General features: G+C 29.4%; 3 protein-coding genes across 17 annotated transcripts; 1 reads left to right on the forward strand and 2 right to left on the reverse strand.

Moving 5' to 3' along the window:
* Window positions 1-5112: 5112 nt before the first annotated feature.
* LOC124424133 (histone deacetylase complex subunit SAP18) lies at window positions 5113-6300 on the reverse strand. The gene is made up of 4 exons (XM_046962727.1): window positions 6113-6300; window positions 5794-5900; window positions 5456-5650; window positions 5113-5292 (listed from the first exon to the last, which is right to left on the reverse strand). Exons 1-4 carry the CDS (start codon window positions 6182-6184, stop codon window positions 5199-5201), a joined length of 468 nt encoding a protein of 155 aa, XP_046818683.1. The 5' UTR covers window positions 6185-6300; the 3' UTR covers window positions 5113-5198.
* A 211-nt stretch (window positions 6301-6511) lies between these two features.
* On the forward strand, window positions 6512-13126 carry LOC124424223 (dual serine/threonine and tyrosine protein kinase-like). Of its 12 annotated transcripts, none has more exons than XR_006942261.1 (6): window positions 7170-7359; window positions 8683-8827; window positions 8970-11399; window positions 11475-11750; window positions 12427-12613; window positions 12927-13126. XR_006942261.1 is itself a non-coding variant. In XM_046962979.1 (5 exons), exons 3-5 carry the CDS (start codon window positions 8704-8706, stop codon window positions 11849-11851), a joined length of 2931 nt encoding a protein of 976 aa, XP_046818935.1. In that variant the 5' UTR covers window positions 6512-6653; window positions 6733-6907; window positions 8683-8703; the 3' UTR covers window positions 11852-12253. The 12 variants fall into 12 exon arrangements, 8 of the variants coding, with proteins under 8 accessions (XP_046818935.1, XP_046818932.1, XP_046818937.1 ...); XR_006942264.1 differs by having other exon boundaries at window positions 11475-11618; XR_006942262.1 differs by lacking the exon at window positions 12927-13126 and adding an exon at window positions 12677-12694.
* LOC124424224 (COMM domain-containing protein 7-like) lies at window positions 12768-14487 on the reverse strand. Of its 4 annotated transcripts, none has more exons than XM_046962986.1 (3): window positions 14387-14467; window positions 13368-13419; window positions 12768-13063 (listed from the first exon to the last, which is right to left on the reverse strand). In XM_046962986.1, exons 2-3 carry the CDS (start codon window positions 13414-13416, stop codon window positions 12888-12890), a joined length of 225 nt encoding a protein of 74 aa, XP_046818942.1. In that variant the 5' UTR covers window positions 13417-13419; window positions 14387-14467; the 3' UTR covers window positions 12768-12887. The 4 variants fall into 4 exon arrangements, with proteins under 4 accessions (XP_046818942.1, XP_046818941.1, XP_046818943.1 ...); XM_046962985.1 differs by lacking the exon at window positions 14387-14467 and adding an exon at window positions 13834-14005; XM_046962987.1 differs by lacking the exon at window positions 14387-14467 and adding an exon at window positions 13598-13793.
* Between the last annotated feature and the right edge of the window lie 3365 nt (window positions 14488-17852).

The raw sequence follows: 17852 nt of genomic DNA on the forward strand, positions 1-17852 counted from the left end.
CACCAATGCGAATCGAGCTTGGGATGCGAACAAGACCGCAATGAAACGCGATATCGAAAAGGAGTCGAGCGTGAAATTGTTCCTCTTCCGAGGTATTGGAATAAAAGTATATTAACGCAAAAATTAGATATTGTATATTATATACATATATATATATATATATAAAAATTTTTTTTTCTTTGTATTAATATTTTTAATTGAATTAACGAAGGGAAAATTATTGTTTTAAATTTTCCTACTTGAACATTTCCTCGAATAATAGTATACCGATCATCCAAGAAAATTGGAGAATCCTCGGTTGTTATATCGCTTTAATGTTTTCGAGAAACGTCCACCTCCCCTGTCCCTTCAACCCCTCGAAAGCTTCTCTACAAAGTTAGCGGCCACTAGCCGAGTCCAGTAAATCTTAGCCTTCTCTCTCTTTCTCTCTCTCTCTCTCTCTCTCACTCTCTCTCTCACTCTCTCTCTCTCACTCTCTCTTTCTCGCTACCCTCACGAAGAGCAAGCCCAGAACGCAGCACCCCGAAAGTAAGGCTTGAACCTACACCACCCCTAAAACCAGAGCCCCGTCTCGCCTAGCCATTCTTATTCCCTCGTTACTCGCAGCCACGCTCGAGGCGGCGCGTTCTCCTTATTATATCGTCTTTCCACGCCATAAAATCGGAAAAGAATTTCATCCCCCCGAGACAATAGAAACTAATAAATTTGATTACTGATTACACCCGCGAATCTTACCTTCCAACTTCCATCGACCATTTGTAGAAAATCAGTAGTCTCTTTTAGTCCGAGCTATTGTTCGTTGAAATCCAACGTATTTTAATGCCTTGACATTAATAGATATATATAGATATTTATAGATTATAATTAATCTTTTCTAAGTATGAGAAAGAAACAGTATCCACATTTGATCATATTTTATTACTTTACGTTTTAATTATTTCTAAAAAATCAGTTCTCGTTTTGTTTGTTTACATTTCAGGTTGATATGTACATATGTCGAAGGATATTTATCGATCATCCGATTAAATAATTTTAATTATTAAACTTAAAATCGATCATTAAGCTTTTCTAATTATAAAAAAGAACTGTATCCATATTCGCCTGTATTTTGTTGTTTTACCTTTAATCATTTGTAGAAAGTTCGGCCTCTATTGTTGAAGTTAGATAACGGTTAAGGAGAAATCGTAAAGGAGAATTGGAGCAAAGAGTGGGAGGGTGTACGCTCACAGTTTAAACTTTCCGCGACCCTAAATCTCCGGAACCCGGCTTATGCTTCGTAATATCATAATATCGTAATATCGCGAAAGCGGTTTGGTATAATTAAAGTGGAAGTGTCTTTAAAATAGCCGCAGGTGATCGCGGTAAGAAGCTAAACTCACAACCTTTTCCCCTCTTCTAGCAACTTTCTAACGTCTTTCGCCTTGCAAGCCATGACAATATGAAAACTACAGTTCTAATCATAGGGTCGTGTTATATTTTGTATATCTTCGAAAATTATAAAAATTGTTCATGAAAAATCAATCAATGATAGTGAGAAAAATTTAATGTCGATCTTTAAGGAAGGACCTCGCACCATTCTTATGGTAAAATAACTTATGGTAAAATATCTTATCGTATTCACACCTACCCTCCTCCAACAGAAAGTAATACTAAACGACAATTCCAAATTTCCGGTGAGAAAAAATAAATATTAAAGTGTTTTTTAGTGGATGTGATCAAATTGGCGATATCCTATACTACCAAACGCCCTCTGACATATAGATGTTTCTACTTACCGCGAAAAAATACAGACATACACATAAATTTACAAGATTGCTGTATATTGCAAAGTATTTTGATTAAAGGACTGACAGACAAATCTCAAAATCAAAATGAGGGGACCGACCCCCTCCCAATAAACAGAAAGATACGCCCCTAGCTCTGTAAGACACGCCCCGTCACTGTAAGCCACGCCACCGCAACCGTTAACACCATCCCCATACAGTAAATCTTGCTTTTGTCTTCGTTAACTAACCCCCACCACTCCAGTAAACTCCGCCCTATCTTTTTAAACCACGCCCCATCTCCGTTATCTCCGCTCCTAATTCAGTAAAACACGCCCCTTATCTCCCTAAGACACGCCCCCAAGAAGGGACTTAAAGTCGGTATGATTTTGATATCAGTACGAACGTAATTGTCCTAAAATTGTAACAAATTTGATATATTACCAAAAACCGAAATAAATATCTGTCTTTTTTTTTAATGGACTATCGTATCAATTTTTGTTATTCTTGTTACCTAAAAAAATGTACTTCGCCTGAAACACCATTCTATGTAATTTTATATCTTAATCCCTTCGTTTGAGAGTAATATGAGGATAAAAGTCCTAAATTTTATCATTTTTTTCTAGGCTATTATCTAAGATATTTAAATAAAAAAAAAAAAGAAAAAAAAATTATGTTGTCTCGTAACATTATAACGGAATAATTGAAGAATATTATTTCACTTTTTTGTTAACTATATCTTTATATATACGTACGACGGTATCCGGTTCTCTTTTTTCTTCTTTTCATTTTTTTTCCTCTATTTTGAAAGGACTTGAAAAAAAAGGATTATTTCGCACAATTCAATTTATATCTATGAATATTTAATCGGCTTAATGATTATTAAAACATTATTAATCCAAATGACTTAATATTTGCATATGCAGTTCCGAAGATAAATTTCAAGAATAATTTTATCGTAGAACCGGTTAATAAGATGGCTACTGTATTATCAATTATGTATACGAGAAAAAATTCTTCACGAATATTGTGGGCTATTCGTACGTAACAGAAGGAAAAAAGGAAAAAAAAAGAGAGAAAAAGAAAGAAAGAAAGAAAGAAAGAAAGAAAGAAAGAAAGAGAGAGAGAGAGAGAGAGAAAAGAAGAAAAATAAAAAAGAAAGAGAAACACGTAACTCTGGTAGGTAGATATGTTAGCAAGTATTTAGTAAAAATGTAAACGAGCAAATCGTGTCCCTTGGGAGTGAGAGAAAGAGAGAAAAAGAAAAAGAAAGAGATAGAGAGAGAAAAAGAAAGAAAGAGAGAGAAAAAGAGAAAGAGAGAGAGAGAGAGAGAGAAATACGAATATTCCGTCCGTCAGTTACAGATGTTTCACATGGCGTACGTCAACCACGTGCATGTTTCCCCCTTTTTTTCATTTCACCGGTAGATGATAGCCCGGCAAACAAGATGTAAACGGGCAATCGTCCGGTTTTTTTTACAGGCACTTTCGTTCCTTTGTAAAATACGAGAGAAAAGCCAATTGCGACGTCGAGCAAACACCGACAAAACTTCTCGACAAGCTTACATTAATTTACGAAATCATGAAAATAATCATTTTAAATAAAATTATCTCTCAAAGTCGATTATAAAAAATCGTATGAAATATATTACGTCGATCATCGATCTATTTATCATCTCTTTTTACTTTGTCCTATATATAGAAATAACGTATGGCCTTCTACCCACCACCCCCAAAAACGAAAAGAAAAAAGAAATTAAATGATCATTATCGCTAATAAACACTTACCGGAATGATGGACGTTTTTTTTCTTTATTTTCTGCCTGTCTGTCTCTTTCTCTTCCAACCACTTTTTCTCTGCCTCTCTCTCTCTCCCCACTCTCTTTTTCTTCCTTTCTTGTTTTTCTTCTTTCTCTTTTTGAATATTCAATCAGCTACGATGCGTCAACAGCGACCTATTTTCATCATATTATACTATATTAACACAACACTGTAATAAGGTTAGGTTATATTAAATGTAACTTATATTGCATACAATCTATTACATGAGAATCATACCTTGGTAATAATAAAATTTTTTTATACGTCTTTCTAGTGTAACAGTCAAAATTAATATGGCACCAATAACCGTTACACACATATATATAAATATATATATATATATGTGTGTGTGTGTGTGTGGTGTGTGTGTAATATATATATATATAGATATATATACTTACTTAAATATATATATATATATATATAAATATATATATACTTACATAAAAAAAAAATATTATATTTAAGGAATTGCCAAATGAACAAAAAGTATTTATGTAAATTGTGCTAAGTAAACGTCGTACGTCGTCAAATAATCTCGCGAAAATAATGGTATCGTCATTATGGTACGTACGTAGAAAAAGAAATCGCATTGATTCAAAAAAATAATGCAATGATAAAAATGACGAGAACTCTTCGATAATTGTTATAAAAGTAATTTATAAATAAACAAGATGGATGACATCGATATTTCGATATTACAATCTTTTCATATGATCGATGAACTTAACGATTATTATATTGAAAAGTAATAAATACATTCTCTCTTAAACATACATTTACCTACCTTTAAAGTGAATATAAATTAATAAAATCTTCTAATTTCTTAAGTTAATCTTTCCCATCATCCGCGTTCACGCAACTCGCGAATAAGAAATTCAAACGAATGAATAATTAACGGATATAGATCTCAAGTGTAATAAGCTACATGTGTCGGTACAAACGAAGTGCCCTCTATGAAGTACCTTCTATAATACAGTCGGTATTACAGATTCAATAATTTTTCTTATCAACGTAACATAAAATATTGTAAACCAAAAAAAGATAACATTTTTCATTATAATTTTATATTTATACAAAATTCTATTAAATATATGGCGATATATTTTCATTGGCCAATGTAATAATGTACTATTTCCTGTTACATTTTTGCGACTGTCGATAAATAAGCTATTCTCTATAAAACAGGAAACTACAAATTGACTTCATTGGTACACACTTTATTGGTATACCTTTCTATAATAATCTTTGACATGAATAATAACAAATAACAAGAATTATTAAGCGTATTAGATAATAGATATTTAATTATAAGTAAAATAATAAGTAAGATAATAGATATTTAACTTTAATTAGATATTTAACTATAAGTATTTAAGTAAAATAGGTAAATAGTTAGGTATTAGAAAACAAATATTTTGTTTGAATGATTTCATTAAAATACACAAATATTATATAAATATTATTTTAGCTTCTTTCAATTATGTCATTTATTATTACAAAACATAACTTATGCTTCTTAGAAATATACATTTTCCAAAGTCGCTTTATTTCCAATTTTTCATTATAGCCATTTACACAGATTTATAGAAATCGAAGAAAATTCATATGAAATTAATACTGACGAAGACCACCACGTCTGATAGCAGGTTGCATCATTCTATTAGGTGGTGTTATAGATATATCCAAATAATCACCTATAGTAAACCTATAATAATCACCTATAGTTATTACATTGTATATAAAATCAAAATATCAAAATTCTATTCATATCTTTGATATCTTACTGCAGTAACAAAGGATTACTATTAAACATACTATTAAAAATATTATATTATAATTATATATAATCAATTAGTCAATATACACACCGTGCTTGTGCTAATGTTTTATTATCATCTGCTCCTTTTTGTCCTGAACATGTAACACCAATTTCTCTCATTCTATAACCAGAATTTCTTAATTCTGGAGTTACCAAAGAAAAATCAAAATATGTTCCTTTACTCCGTGCATCTGGATTTACTTCTTTAACGAGTCCTGTAATTTCTCGTAGAGTAGCATCCATCCTTCACAAGCAAATATAAAAAATAAACGGATTAATAAACATTTATACATGACATATATTTTCATACAAGCATACAAATGTATTGGACAAATCAGAAATCTATTTCATTATGAATCAAAAACATACTTATCGCTTTAACTTTACCATGTATATATTTGCAATTCATTGGAAGGTACATTTCCTCTACTGTATTCCATAATATTGTGATGTCGTCCAGTATTACAGAAAACTCGTAGCAAGAGAGGACATGTCTGACAGAGAAAACAATATAACCTTACAATCTCAAATTATTATCAATATTACAATGATCGATTATATAGTATAGATTGCAAAATTTATCAAAAATTATTAATGAAATATTCTTAAAAATCTATTTATATATATATAAATATACATATACACACACACAAACATATATATATATATATAAATACATGTTCTCAATGATATATTTATTATTTACCTTTTCCCTATCTACTGGCTTTTCAGGAAGCTGCTTTTCATCGACAACCATAGATTCCAATGCCGATGTCATTTTTATCAAATAATTTTATAATCAGAAATGCTTAATGATAATTGTTAAAATGCAATAAAACGTTTCCTAAAAACGCGGCAACAAATAAATCGTAGTTCACTGAAGTTGTTAAAGATGGCAGAAATGGCGCATTCAGTAAATTCTTGGGAACGAATCAAAGATCGTCTCGTATTTTCTCGAATGTCAAAATGCCACGTGATTGGTCTTTTCAAACTTTACTTTTTAAACAAGTTATTTGTTGATTTTCATTGATTATTTATACAGGATGTTAAAAAAAAAAAAAAAAAAAAAAAAAAAAGAAAAAGAGAGAATATTCAATATTTACACTAGCGTGCATAAAACATCCTATACCGAGTAAAAATGTTTCAGACATCGATCGAAAGGTTAACCGTTTTTGAAACATAAACGTTATAAAATAATATTAATGCAATATTAATAATATAATATTAATGTATATAATTTATAAAAGGTGAAGAAATAATTTAATATAAATTATTAATAGTATCGTATCGTGTTCGAACGTTTCAAGCAAAGTTTTACATTTTAAGAATCCACACTGGAAAGTATTATGTTAAAAAGATTATTTATTGCATTGTGGATGTATCCTTAAGTTGTCCCAGGACGGTAAAAAAGAAAAAAAAAACAATAAATAAATAAACAACAGGAAAGACGTGTATCTTACAAACGAAAGAAAAATTGGCATCGATATGATCGGCACTATAGGTTAAGTATTTATTACATATATATATACATATATATAAATTATGTAGGTTAATGTACTCTCATAATCTAACAAATAAGATCATTAAATATCAAAGATCAAGCAATTAATAAGTTAGTTGAAAATAAAACTGTGATAAGGTAATAATATCTTTCTTGTTTTAAGTTTATATTAAGCATTCGTTTGGCTGAGAAAAGAAACGTCTTCGATATCGTGCTTTATCATTTATTAAGCGTTCATCATAGAGGGGTTGACGAGGTTTGTTTCTACTTTCTTCGAATAAAATTATCATAAAGAAACGCGAATGTATGATTTCAAGCGCATCATTAAACATCACAGACGGCCCTCGGAGAATTCGTTTTATAAATTTTATCTTACAATGGAAAAAAAAAAAAAGGAAAAGAAAGAAAGAAAGAAAAAGTATTTGTTGTTTGTCCGATCATTACTTTCTTATGTACGTGTACTCTTCTTACTTCATCGATATTAAAATATAATGTTAGAACAGAGAAAGACATATACACACACACACAGACATATATATATATATATATATATATATATATATATATATATATCTATATCAAGGTCTAAGTAAATGGCGCATACAATTTTATCTTTCAATTCTTTCTATTTTCTTTATAGGATGATTATATATTGGCGCGTTGGTACAATATGATTACAAAACGTACTTGTGAATCCTCACAAATTCTGTGATTAATTAAAATAACCGCGCGTGTTCTTTTACTGTCGGAAACAGTCGAAGAAAACCGAACATTGTCGAATCATTGCAGTCGACCAATATGCGTTGATCGGTTATCATATTCTGAACTTTTAGTCTTATTGTTTTTAAACGAACGACAACGCGTGGTACCAACTTTTCTTCATTTCTTTTCACCTTCTTCTTCTCCTCCTCCTCTATCTCTTCTACCACCTTCTTCTTGTCCTCCCTCTCCTTCTCCTTCTCGGGTAACTTATTAAACCGACTGTCAAAGTTGATGAAAACGTTTACGTGATACTACGTATTATATATATATATATATATATAAGTAAATTTTTATCTGACGACGAGAAAAAAGTGCATTTATAAATAGGTTATATGAGTAACTCAGTTGTCACAGGATATAATCTCATGAATAATTCTTATGTCGGTCGGAAAAATAGAAATTCTGATTTATAGTCGTGCCGACGGTACCACGTTTTCTCTCTCTCTCTCTCTCTCTCTCTCTCTCTCTCTCTCTCTCTCTCTCTCTCTCTCTCTGTCTCTCTATCTCTCTGTCTGTCTCTCTGTCTCTATTCTACTCATCTTCTTACATGCGTAGAGTAAAAAAAAAAAAAGAAGAAGATTGTGTGAATAAACAAATAAAATATCTTTTATGTTCTCAGCTAAAGTGAAATATAATATGAAAAGAGTAATATCAAATATTATTAAATTGTGTAGTTAAGAAATGCGTATGTTTTACATTCTAAAACCGCATTACTGTGATAAGATGCCTTTAATTAATCATTCGATGCTTTCCTGTAAACTTTCAAATAATAAGTATGTTCGTTCGTGAAATAAAGATAATTTATTTCAATTCAATGTTAGTCTATTAATGTGATGTTTTGAAAAAAAAAAAAAAAAAAGAGAGAAAAGAAAGATAAAAAAATGAAACTTAATTTGATATATATCTATATATATGATTAGTTCATCATTTTTATATTTAAATACTTAGAAATAACAGTGTGATATTATTATTCGTGAATATTTTGAAGACTATAAGTTGGAATAATTTTATAGATTAAAAGGAAAGGTTTAAAAATGGTAAGCAAATTATCACACGAATTCAGAAGATACCAACGTAATCGTAATCAATTAAGGCACATTTTAGAAGAGACTCAACATGTGCTTGAAGCCATTAATTTAGAAAATTTTTTCCCTGGAGGTAAATATCAATTATACATTTGTGTGTGTGTTTATATATCTTATATATATATATATATATATATATATATATATATATATATATATATATATATATGTATTTCTTTTTTTATGTTATATCTAATTTTCTATTAATGTTTCAGAAAATATCATTGAACAATTATTATCGCCATTAACTTTAAACAGAATTGTACATATTTTGGAAAATTCTCCAGCTATAGTTGTATTCGGTCAAGACAATAAATCTAAAGCAGCTTTAATAAATAACTTATTTTCTACTGAAGTATTACCAGCGTCTAATGGCTTATGGAGGTGGATCAAATTTAGTCATGATCATACGAATCATGCCAATCTTACGTTGGGTCTTGAATATGAAGTTGTGGTAAAATTGCAAGCGAATGAAAAACCATGGAACACAATTCCAATAGAAGATTTGACCAAATCTGGAAATGAAGATATTGTTTGTCCAACAGTGCTTGAAGTCAAACTCGATTCAAATATATTAAAAGATGGCGTTCAAATTTTTGTAGTACCAAATAATGGAGCAGTTAAAATTCTTGCAAAGGGAACCCTTGGAATTTTACCAATATTTCTTTATGCCTTGGGCGATCAACCTTTGTCGGAACAACAGCTAGAAGAATTAAGAGATCTGAAAGAAACATATCCTTATAATCCTGTATTATTTATATCGTCGCTTGTAAATATTTCATTAGATAGCATTAATGCAGGATTAACAGAATCGGAACAACATAGACTTCAAAGTACAATACCTCCATGTGATTCTAATCTATCTAAAGATAAAGATGATGTTGACTTTGATAAAATAAATTCTCTTGGATTAACATGGCTAGATCAATTAACTAATTTAGGATATCTTGGAATGGAAGAATCTGTTGAAGTTGATCAATTAACATGGTTAGTTGGTGGTCAATATGTTAGCTCTAGCAATATTATAAACTCGTCCAAGAAAATGGATAGAATTTTGTATTTTATTAAAGGTTGTCTTCAAAGTTATCTTGTTAATGCAAGTAATTATTTAAATGAAGTACATACAACCAGTTTACGTAAATTTATCTTAAGTGCTTTTGATATGGCACGTCAAATTCAGATTACTCCAAGGAGAATACAATATGCTCAACAAAAGGAAAATGAATTGTATGCTAATCTGATGAAAATTGTTAACGATAAACAAGAAGAATTAATGGAATTAATAGAAAATATCATTCAAGAAATGAAAAATGATATATATTTATCAAATGGAGATTCACAACAATATCAAAACTTTCCTTTTGATAATAATGAAAGAGCAGAATGGTCAGTGACAGTACAAGCAGCCACCTCAGAAGTGCAAAGACTTGTACTTGGACGTTTGCGTGAAAAAGTAGCAAAGCAATTGGTAAACTCTGTGAAATGTTTGAGAGAAACATTTATAGGCACTTTACAACGGTGCCTATTGAGTTTAGAAAAAAGTTATGATCATGAATCTTCTTTACTAGCTAGTGACGCTTTGAAACAAATACTTTCTGCAGCTTATAATGTAGAACTTCATAATTCTTCGCCGTCTCTTGTGCATTCTTTTCTAGAAAGATTACGGCAACTTTTTAAATCTCTTCCCTTGCCATGGACTCCTACTCCAATCTTGGATGAATCTTGGAGGAAAAAGGTTACTATTGACGTTTTAAATTCATTATCTGCAGCAAGATTATCAAAAACAATTTCAATGCAATTCAGAGATAAATTAAAATTGTCTCATGATGCATTTCAATCGGCCCTAAAGTCCCTTGAAAATCATTATTCTGGAAAGTTAGAAAGAACTGAGGAACAAAGGATAGCCATTAGAAAGTGTCATGCACCAAGATTAGCTAGATTAGCCTTAGAATCCACATCAATGACTGATGCTGTTCGTTTCGGTATACCGCATTATGGTAAAGAAATTGGTCGTGGTCAATATGGTGTAGTGTTTGCATGCGATGGTTGGGGAGGAGCTCCAGGACCTTGTGCAGTTAAATCTGTTATTCCACCTGATGAAAGACATTGGAACGATTTAGCAATGGAATTTTATTATACCAGATCGATACCAGATCATAAAAGAATTGTGAAATTAAGAGGTTCAGTTATAGATCAAACTTATGGAAGTGGATATGGATTAGGAACTGCAGTTCTATTAATTACAGACCGTTTAAGTAGAGATCTGTATTGTGGAATACGAGCTGGATTGTCATGGTTAGAACGTTTGCAAATTGCAATTGATGTCTTAGAAGGGATACGTTATCTTCATTCTCAAGGACTTGTTCATAGAGACATTAAATTGAATAATGTCCTTCTTGATACTGAAAATAGGGCAAAACTGACTGACCTTGGATTTTGTATCACCGAAGCTATGATGTCAGGAAGTATTGTAGGAACACCTGTTCATATGGCTCCAGAACTTCTATCTGGACATTATGATAGTAGCGTCGATGTATATGCTTTTGGCATTCTTTTCTGGCACATATGTGCTGGACATGTCAGAGTGCCATATACCTATGAACAGTTTCATAATAAAGAACAATTATGGACAAGCGTAAAGAAAGGTAAATATTATGATTTTATATCTTCTTATTTTTTTATATTCTAAAGATCTTGAAATTTATCTATTTGTTTGAAAGGCATTAGACCAGAACGTCTGCCACATTTTGATGATGAGTGTTGGAAATTAATGGAACAATGTTGGGCTGGAGAACCTTCTAAACGGCCACTACTTGGAGCAATTCTTCCAGTGCTTGAATCTATTCAACAAAGAGCAGAAAGAGGCAAGTCCTTACAACAACTCAGCGAATTCAAGCTACAAGAAAATTCCACATCCGAATCAGAAAATCCTGCACTGGCACTAGCAGAACCTTATAATCAAAGGGGCGCCATTGTTAGTCCTCCTACTGTTAAACGTAGGAATTTTAGAACAGTAAAACCTCCTGTTTTTCACATGACAAATATTTTTCAAACAAGTTTTTGTTCAAATCTGTATGTGCAAATGCGGGAGTTTTAAATAATTTTAGTAGTTTGACCTGTTAGTTTATTATAAAACTTGATGGTAGTTTCCCATTTAAATGCATGAGATGTACTTGAAATATAATCCATTGTTTTTGCATTCATTAATTTGATATTTCTATAAATAGTATTTTCTCGATACAGTATTAATCTGGCAAATATAATTAATAAATTTATTTATCATGTCAGATGCAAAATACATCTCTTTTATGTACCATTTTGTTTATTTAGCTTTATTATTATTATTCAATGATATTTTTTAAATTGACTGATTATCGTAAACATCTCCTGCCTTTAAATATGTTATTTACTATAATAAATGAATATCTGCTATAATAAATGAATATTGATATCGAGTAGAAAAAAGAAGCTCTCTCTCTCTCTCTCTTTCTCTTTTTGTAATGTATATTCGTTGTTGAAAAATAAATAAAGATTTTCCTATTTTGTATTAATATTTGTATACTATCATTTGGCCTTTTAATTATTCAATATGTAAGATCACAAAATATACACGAACTATTTAAGTTTTAATGAATTTCATTAAAAATTTATAATATTCTGTATTAATTTCAGATAACAAATTATGCAGAATCCAAGAGGTTGTATCAACGCAATGGAATTTAAAAAGTTAAAACTGAATAATACACTGAAGAGAAGACACTAGTTTATCATAAAATCAAATCAAATATTAAAGTTATACTTCAATAGTATGATTTTTAATAGTTTTATAAAATGTTGAAATAAATGAAGAAATCTGAAGGTATGTAAAACTAATTTTTCTTAATGTTATATAAAATAATATATAGGATAAAAATATTTTTAGATATAAATTGGAGACCTACAATATTGTAAATAAAAGATAGATTATCTATTGTTATTTATTAAATAAAAAAAAAAAAAAAATATTACTTTAATATATTTTAACATTGATTTCAACAAAAGATAACATGTTACTTATATATTATAATTAACATTAAAGTAATTGTACGTTGATGGTATAACATTTATATTACTTTTATATATAATTAAGATATTCAAACTAATAAGTCGAGATTAATCTTTGCTTTCTCTAGATCATGCAAAAATTTATAAAATTCAGGGATACTCATCTCGATGAAGTGATCTTTTATTCTGTTACCTTCATCGAGACATAATTTTAGCTGCAGAAAAGATTTGCCAACTTTGTCCGAATCACTATTTGCTGCGGTTACTGAAAAAAATTAATGTAATATTATAAAACAAATAATATAATATCAGTATTTATTATTTAAACATTTTACTAATTATACTTATTTCTGATAGCAAGCACTATTATTTAAAAACTATATTTTTTTATACTTCTTTCAAGTAACCTATATATATTAAACATAATTTTATATAAACATAACCAAAAATGCAATTAATCAATTAAGTATTAAAATGTTGTTGTTACATTTATAATGTCAATATTATATTATATTAACGGTTTTTATAAATTATTATTATCTTCTGTGTTTGAGGTTAGTTATTCTTACCACCGAATCTCCAAGACACATCAAGTATTTTACTGATCGTTTTTTCCATTTTCTGTAATAAATATTAATTTTTCTAACTTAATAGTTTTACACATAAAATAGTCATTAAGGAACAAATAAAAATGGAACTTATTTATAAGAGACAAATTAGGAACAATTCACTATTGTTGGATCAGTATACGATGACATTCCACATACATACTATTAACATAATAAATATAATTAATTACTAATTAAGAAAATAAATAATTAATAAATTAAATTCGAAGAGATGTGTCGTCCTTTCAAAATAGTATCTCATAAAAATGTGACATTAAATATTATTTGTCACAAACATACATATATATATATATATATATATATATATATATATATATCACGCGTAACATAATCAGGTTAGTGTGGATTAAAGCAGGTAGTTAGACTGTGAAACTCAAACTTTTCAATTTCTTTTATTTATGTACACCTTTCTTTGATAGCGGTGGCATGCGTTTCAATGATACGTATTAAATATGACGCGCACAAAGCTAATGCGCATTTATTTTACGATATAAATACATAAAGAATAATAAATATAATCCAAACATGTAATAACTAACATATAAATATACGACAAAAAAACAAGGTTCTGTAAAATATTTTGTAAAAAATAATAATTTTAATAGAATACTCTATCTCTTATATATAAAATTTTCTTATCTCACTTTTTCTTATCATATATTATATTTTCCTTATCAAATATTATAAAGTATCTTTTATCTTCGGCATGATCGGATTTTTAAGATAATAGTTATAGTTAGATGAATCGTCGAATTTATGGAGAGTACGTGAAACTCTTTAGTTAACTCCACCCATTTCAAAGTTAGCCAAGCCCTAAAAAAGTAGCTTTCCCTCCCCCTGCCCAACAAAGTTAGTCACTCTCCAAAAAAGTAGTCCTACCAAAAAAGTTAGTCCTGTTCCTAAAAAAGTAGTCCTCCCTTACAAAGCTAGCCACATACCCTCAAAGTTAGACACACCACCTGTCAGCTTAGTCCGGCTCCTCTATAAAATTGGCCATGACCTTATAAAGTTGACCCTGTCCCCTAAGACCAACTTTTTACATAATTAATGCAGTCTTCTGTACGGTTATATTCATCCCTTTTAAAGTAGATTTCTTCGTTACCGACTGATGGCAAACAAATTCTGTTATATCGTTATTCGATAAGGTTGGAAATTACTTTTTTTGAATGAAATTTACTTTATCAACTGATGGTAAAAAAATTCTTTTATACAAACTAATGCTTTAAAATAGAATTACAAAAATACTTAATTATTGAGATAGGACTCGATTGTTTCCAACATGTCGATATATGGGGTGTGTATTTTGTTCCACATTCTTACTGGATTAATAAAGCAGTTATTTCTCTATCCGATGTATTTGTAAAACTAGAATCTATTTCTTTTAATCGATTTTAAAACTTGAATTTACTATAATACCGGCATAAGGATAAAACAGAAATTTTCTTTTATCGATTGATAGAATACTAATCAAGTATTATTTTCAGATCGATAAAGCAGGAATTCATTGTTACTGACCATTTACATGCCTGATACAATAGGATTCCATTATACCGACATTTTGTTTAATGAAACAGAAATCTAGTATTATCGACACATCTTATTGTTTCAGTATTTGTTATGTCACTTACTAGTAACAGCGACGATAAAACTTCTGTGTTATTGAAAAGTATTTAATTATTCCAGTTTACTTGCATAAAAAGGAGAGCTGACATTTTTACTGATTGAAATATGAAGGATACCTAATTCGAAATCTATCAAAGTCATTGAATTACTTGTTTTGCTTATTCTATATTTGCTTGCAACATCTTAAATTTTAAATGTTCTTACATTTACAAGTAGAATTAAATTATTCAATATTAAAAGGGATGAAAGTTATTAGCTTTATAAAGTTGAAACAATTGTACGATTTTTAATTTAAACATTAAATTTGTGCATCAAAATCATTAAAGAATTATATTTGGACTAGTCATCGTTGACGTAAACCATTATAAAACTAGGGGTGATGAAAAACTTTAAAAGGCTAACAGAATTAAATTACAATTTTAACGAAGTCCAATTTGTCTTGCTACGAATAATAGAAAGAAGCTTTTTCTAAATGAAAATGTACATACATAAAAGATAACGTTCCGTATTATCGTATTTACTATTGCGAATGTGTAAAATAGTGTACGAGAATTCAAGACATATATATGCGATTCTTTTCAAAGAAATAACATAAAAATACAATATTATATACTATTCGAAGTAACAATCCTTCAATTTACTTTTATATTTGTTCTATGCATTAAAACATTATATATATGAATGTATATATATATTTATTTACAAAGTATATATAAATATGTATATATACATATATATATTTTAGCATCTATTTACCTAATATTTTATAAAGTCGATGGAAAAATTAGAAAATGACCCTCATCTATCTCGTAGCATTGTTACCCTTAATTTAATTTATGCATATTCCGTCTTGTAGAAGTAGTCCGATCGGACGCCATTTCCTTCGAAATTGTCGATAGTAATTGAACGACGTTACGTGCGATTGAATTCGTAGTTCTAAACTCGAACTAATTACAATCTAATTTTATTACGATATCGATTGCCAATATATATATATATATATACGCAATACTAGGAACGACGCAAGGAAAGTACCATTGAAAATACATTTACATTTTCTTCTTTCTCAATAAAGCCCACGAAAAGAATTGAACATCAATAAAGAGGTTAGTTTTTCATGGCGCGATTTTGAATATCAAGTAACGCTTATCTACGTTTGATATATTAATGAAAAAAAAAAAGAAAAGAAAAAGACGAAATAAGAAAAAAGGAAGTTGAGAAAGGAGATATATATATATATATATATATACTTTCTCGACAAGTTATATCTGATAAGAATTTTATTCTTATAAAGAAGAGAAACAAAAGAATAAGAAAAAATTTTTATTAAATGGTATTTATCTCTTTTTCCTCGTTTCTCTCTCTCTCTCTCTCTCTCTCTCTTTCTTTCTCTATTTTATAATCTCATTCGTTTACAATAACAAATAAAAATTATAATTTTATATCGTCTTATATAAATATTCTAAGTTTTAAAATTTATACGTTTAAAGTATCAGATCAGAATACCTGTCACATTTTGATGATGACTGTTGGAAATTATGGGAGTAATGTTAACGTGAGAAACATTATAAATAGCCACTGCTTGGAGCAATTCTTTCATTGCTTGAATCTATTAGACAAAAAGTACGAAAAGTTCTTGTAACGATTCAGCAAACTCTAACTACAAGAAAATTCCACGGACAAATTAGAAAAACCTACACTAGCAAAAACTTATAATCAAAGTGGTGCTATTGTTCTTCACTTCTTTAATGTAGAACTTTTAGAATTGTTAAACCTGACTTGTTTCATACGACAAATCCGGTTTAACAATTAAGTGTTTGTTCAAATCTGTTTGCGCAAATATAGAAGTTTTTAATAATTTTAGTAGTTTGACCTGTTAGTTTATTTTAAAACTTAATATAAGTTTCCTACTTAAATGCATAAGATGTGCGTAGAAGATAATCCATTGTTTCTACATTCACCTAATTTGATATTTCTATGAATAATATTTTCTCAATACAGTATTAATCTGACAAATATATAAATATATTTATCTTGTAAAGTGCATCTCTTTTATATACCATTTTGTTTATTTAGCTTTATTATTATTCAATGATATTTTTCAAATTGATTGATCATAAGAAACATCTCTTGTCGTTAAAAATGTTACTTTTCATCTGTTATAATAAATAAATAAATATTGATATTAGAAAGAAAAAATGGCAAGCTCCTTCTCTGTAATGTATATTCATTGTTGAAAAATAAATAAAGATTTTATATTTTGTATTAATACTTATATTTTGTATTATTATTTGCATATTAATTATCCAATATACAAGAGCATAAAATTTTTTTAGACGGTCTGGTCCTATTCGATGTACAAGATGTCAGATAAATTATCATCGAAATCTGACCAGCTAATATACCTCAAGTCAACCGATATGTTGGTGGGCTGGTTTTTTCAATCTCTGAAGACAGTGAAGTTAATGTGTGATCTTCTATCCATCATGCCCAATAGATAGACTATATATCAAAATTTGGAAATACATCAATGGTGAAGAAACTCTTCGCTATGGGCAAGATTGACAAATTTTGAAAAAGAGATGCTAATATTTTACCCATGTAAGAATAAGAACAAAGAATCTATTCGAGTACCAAAAATAGTAGAGTTGTACATCTAAAAGAATAATAGGGGTTTGGCAGCTTCGCTATTATATAAGTTCCCTCATTCGATTCAAAATCTTTATCTTGTGGCTCACATGACTTGCCTCCAGTCCTTACGCATAGATTTTTATATTCTGACATTATACCTGTGCACTGCGT

The sequence above is a fragment of the Vespa crabro genome, chromosome 5 (genome assembly GCF_910589235.1).
Source record: "Vespa crabro chromosome 5, iyVesCrab1.2, whole genome shotgun sequence".
Lineage (NCBI taxonomy): Eukaryota > Metazoa > Arthropoda > Insecta > Hymenoptera > Vespidae > Vespa > Vespa crabro.

Bases quoted from the DNA above. Each gene is read 5' to 3' on its own strand.
- LOC124424224 (XM_046962986.1), bottom strand. From the start codon at position 13,416: ATGGAAAAAACGATCAGTAAAATACTTGATGTGTCTTGGAGATTCGGT. The intron at 13,064-13,367 runs GTAAGAATAACT...AATTTTTTTCAG, and splicing joins TGTGTCTTGGAGATTCGGTG to TAACCGCAGCAAATAGTGAT.
- LOC124424223 (XM_046962975.1), top strand. From the start codon at position 7,210: ATGTATGATTTCAAGCGCATCATTAAACATCACAGACGGCCCTCGGAG. The intron at 7,360-8,682 runs GTACGTGTACTC...ATAATTTTATAG, and splicing joins TCCGATCATTACTTTCTTAT to ATTAAAAGGAAAGGTTTAAA. The intron at 8,828-8,969 runs GTAAATATCAAT...TTAATGTTTCAG, and splicing joins AGAAAATTTTTTCCCTGGAG to AAAATATCATTGAACAATTA.
- LOC124424133 (XM_046962727.1), bottom strand. From the start codon at position 6,184: ATGACATCGGCATTGGAATCTATGGTTGTCGATGAAAAGCAGCTTCCT. The intron at 5,651-5,793 runs GTAAAGTTAAAG...TTGCTTGTGAAG, and splicing joins GAATTGCAAATATATACATG to GATGGATGCTACTCTACGAG. The intron at 5,293-5,455 runs GTGTGTATATTG...TGATTATTATAG, and splicing joins AAAACATTAGCACAAGCACG to GTTTACTATAGGTGATTATT.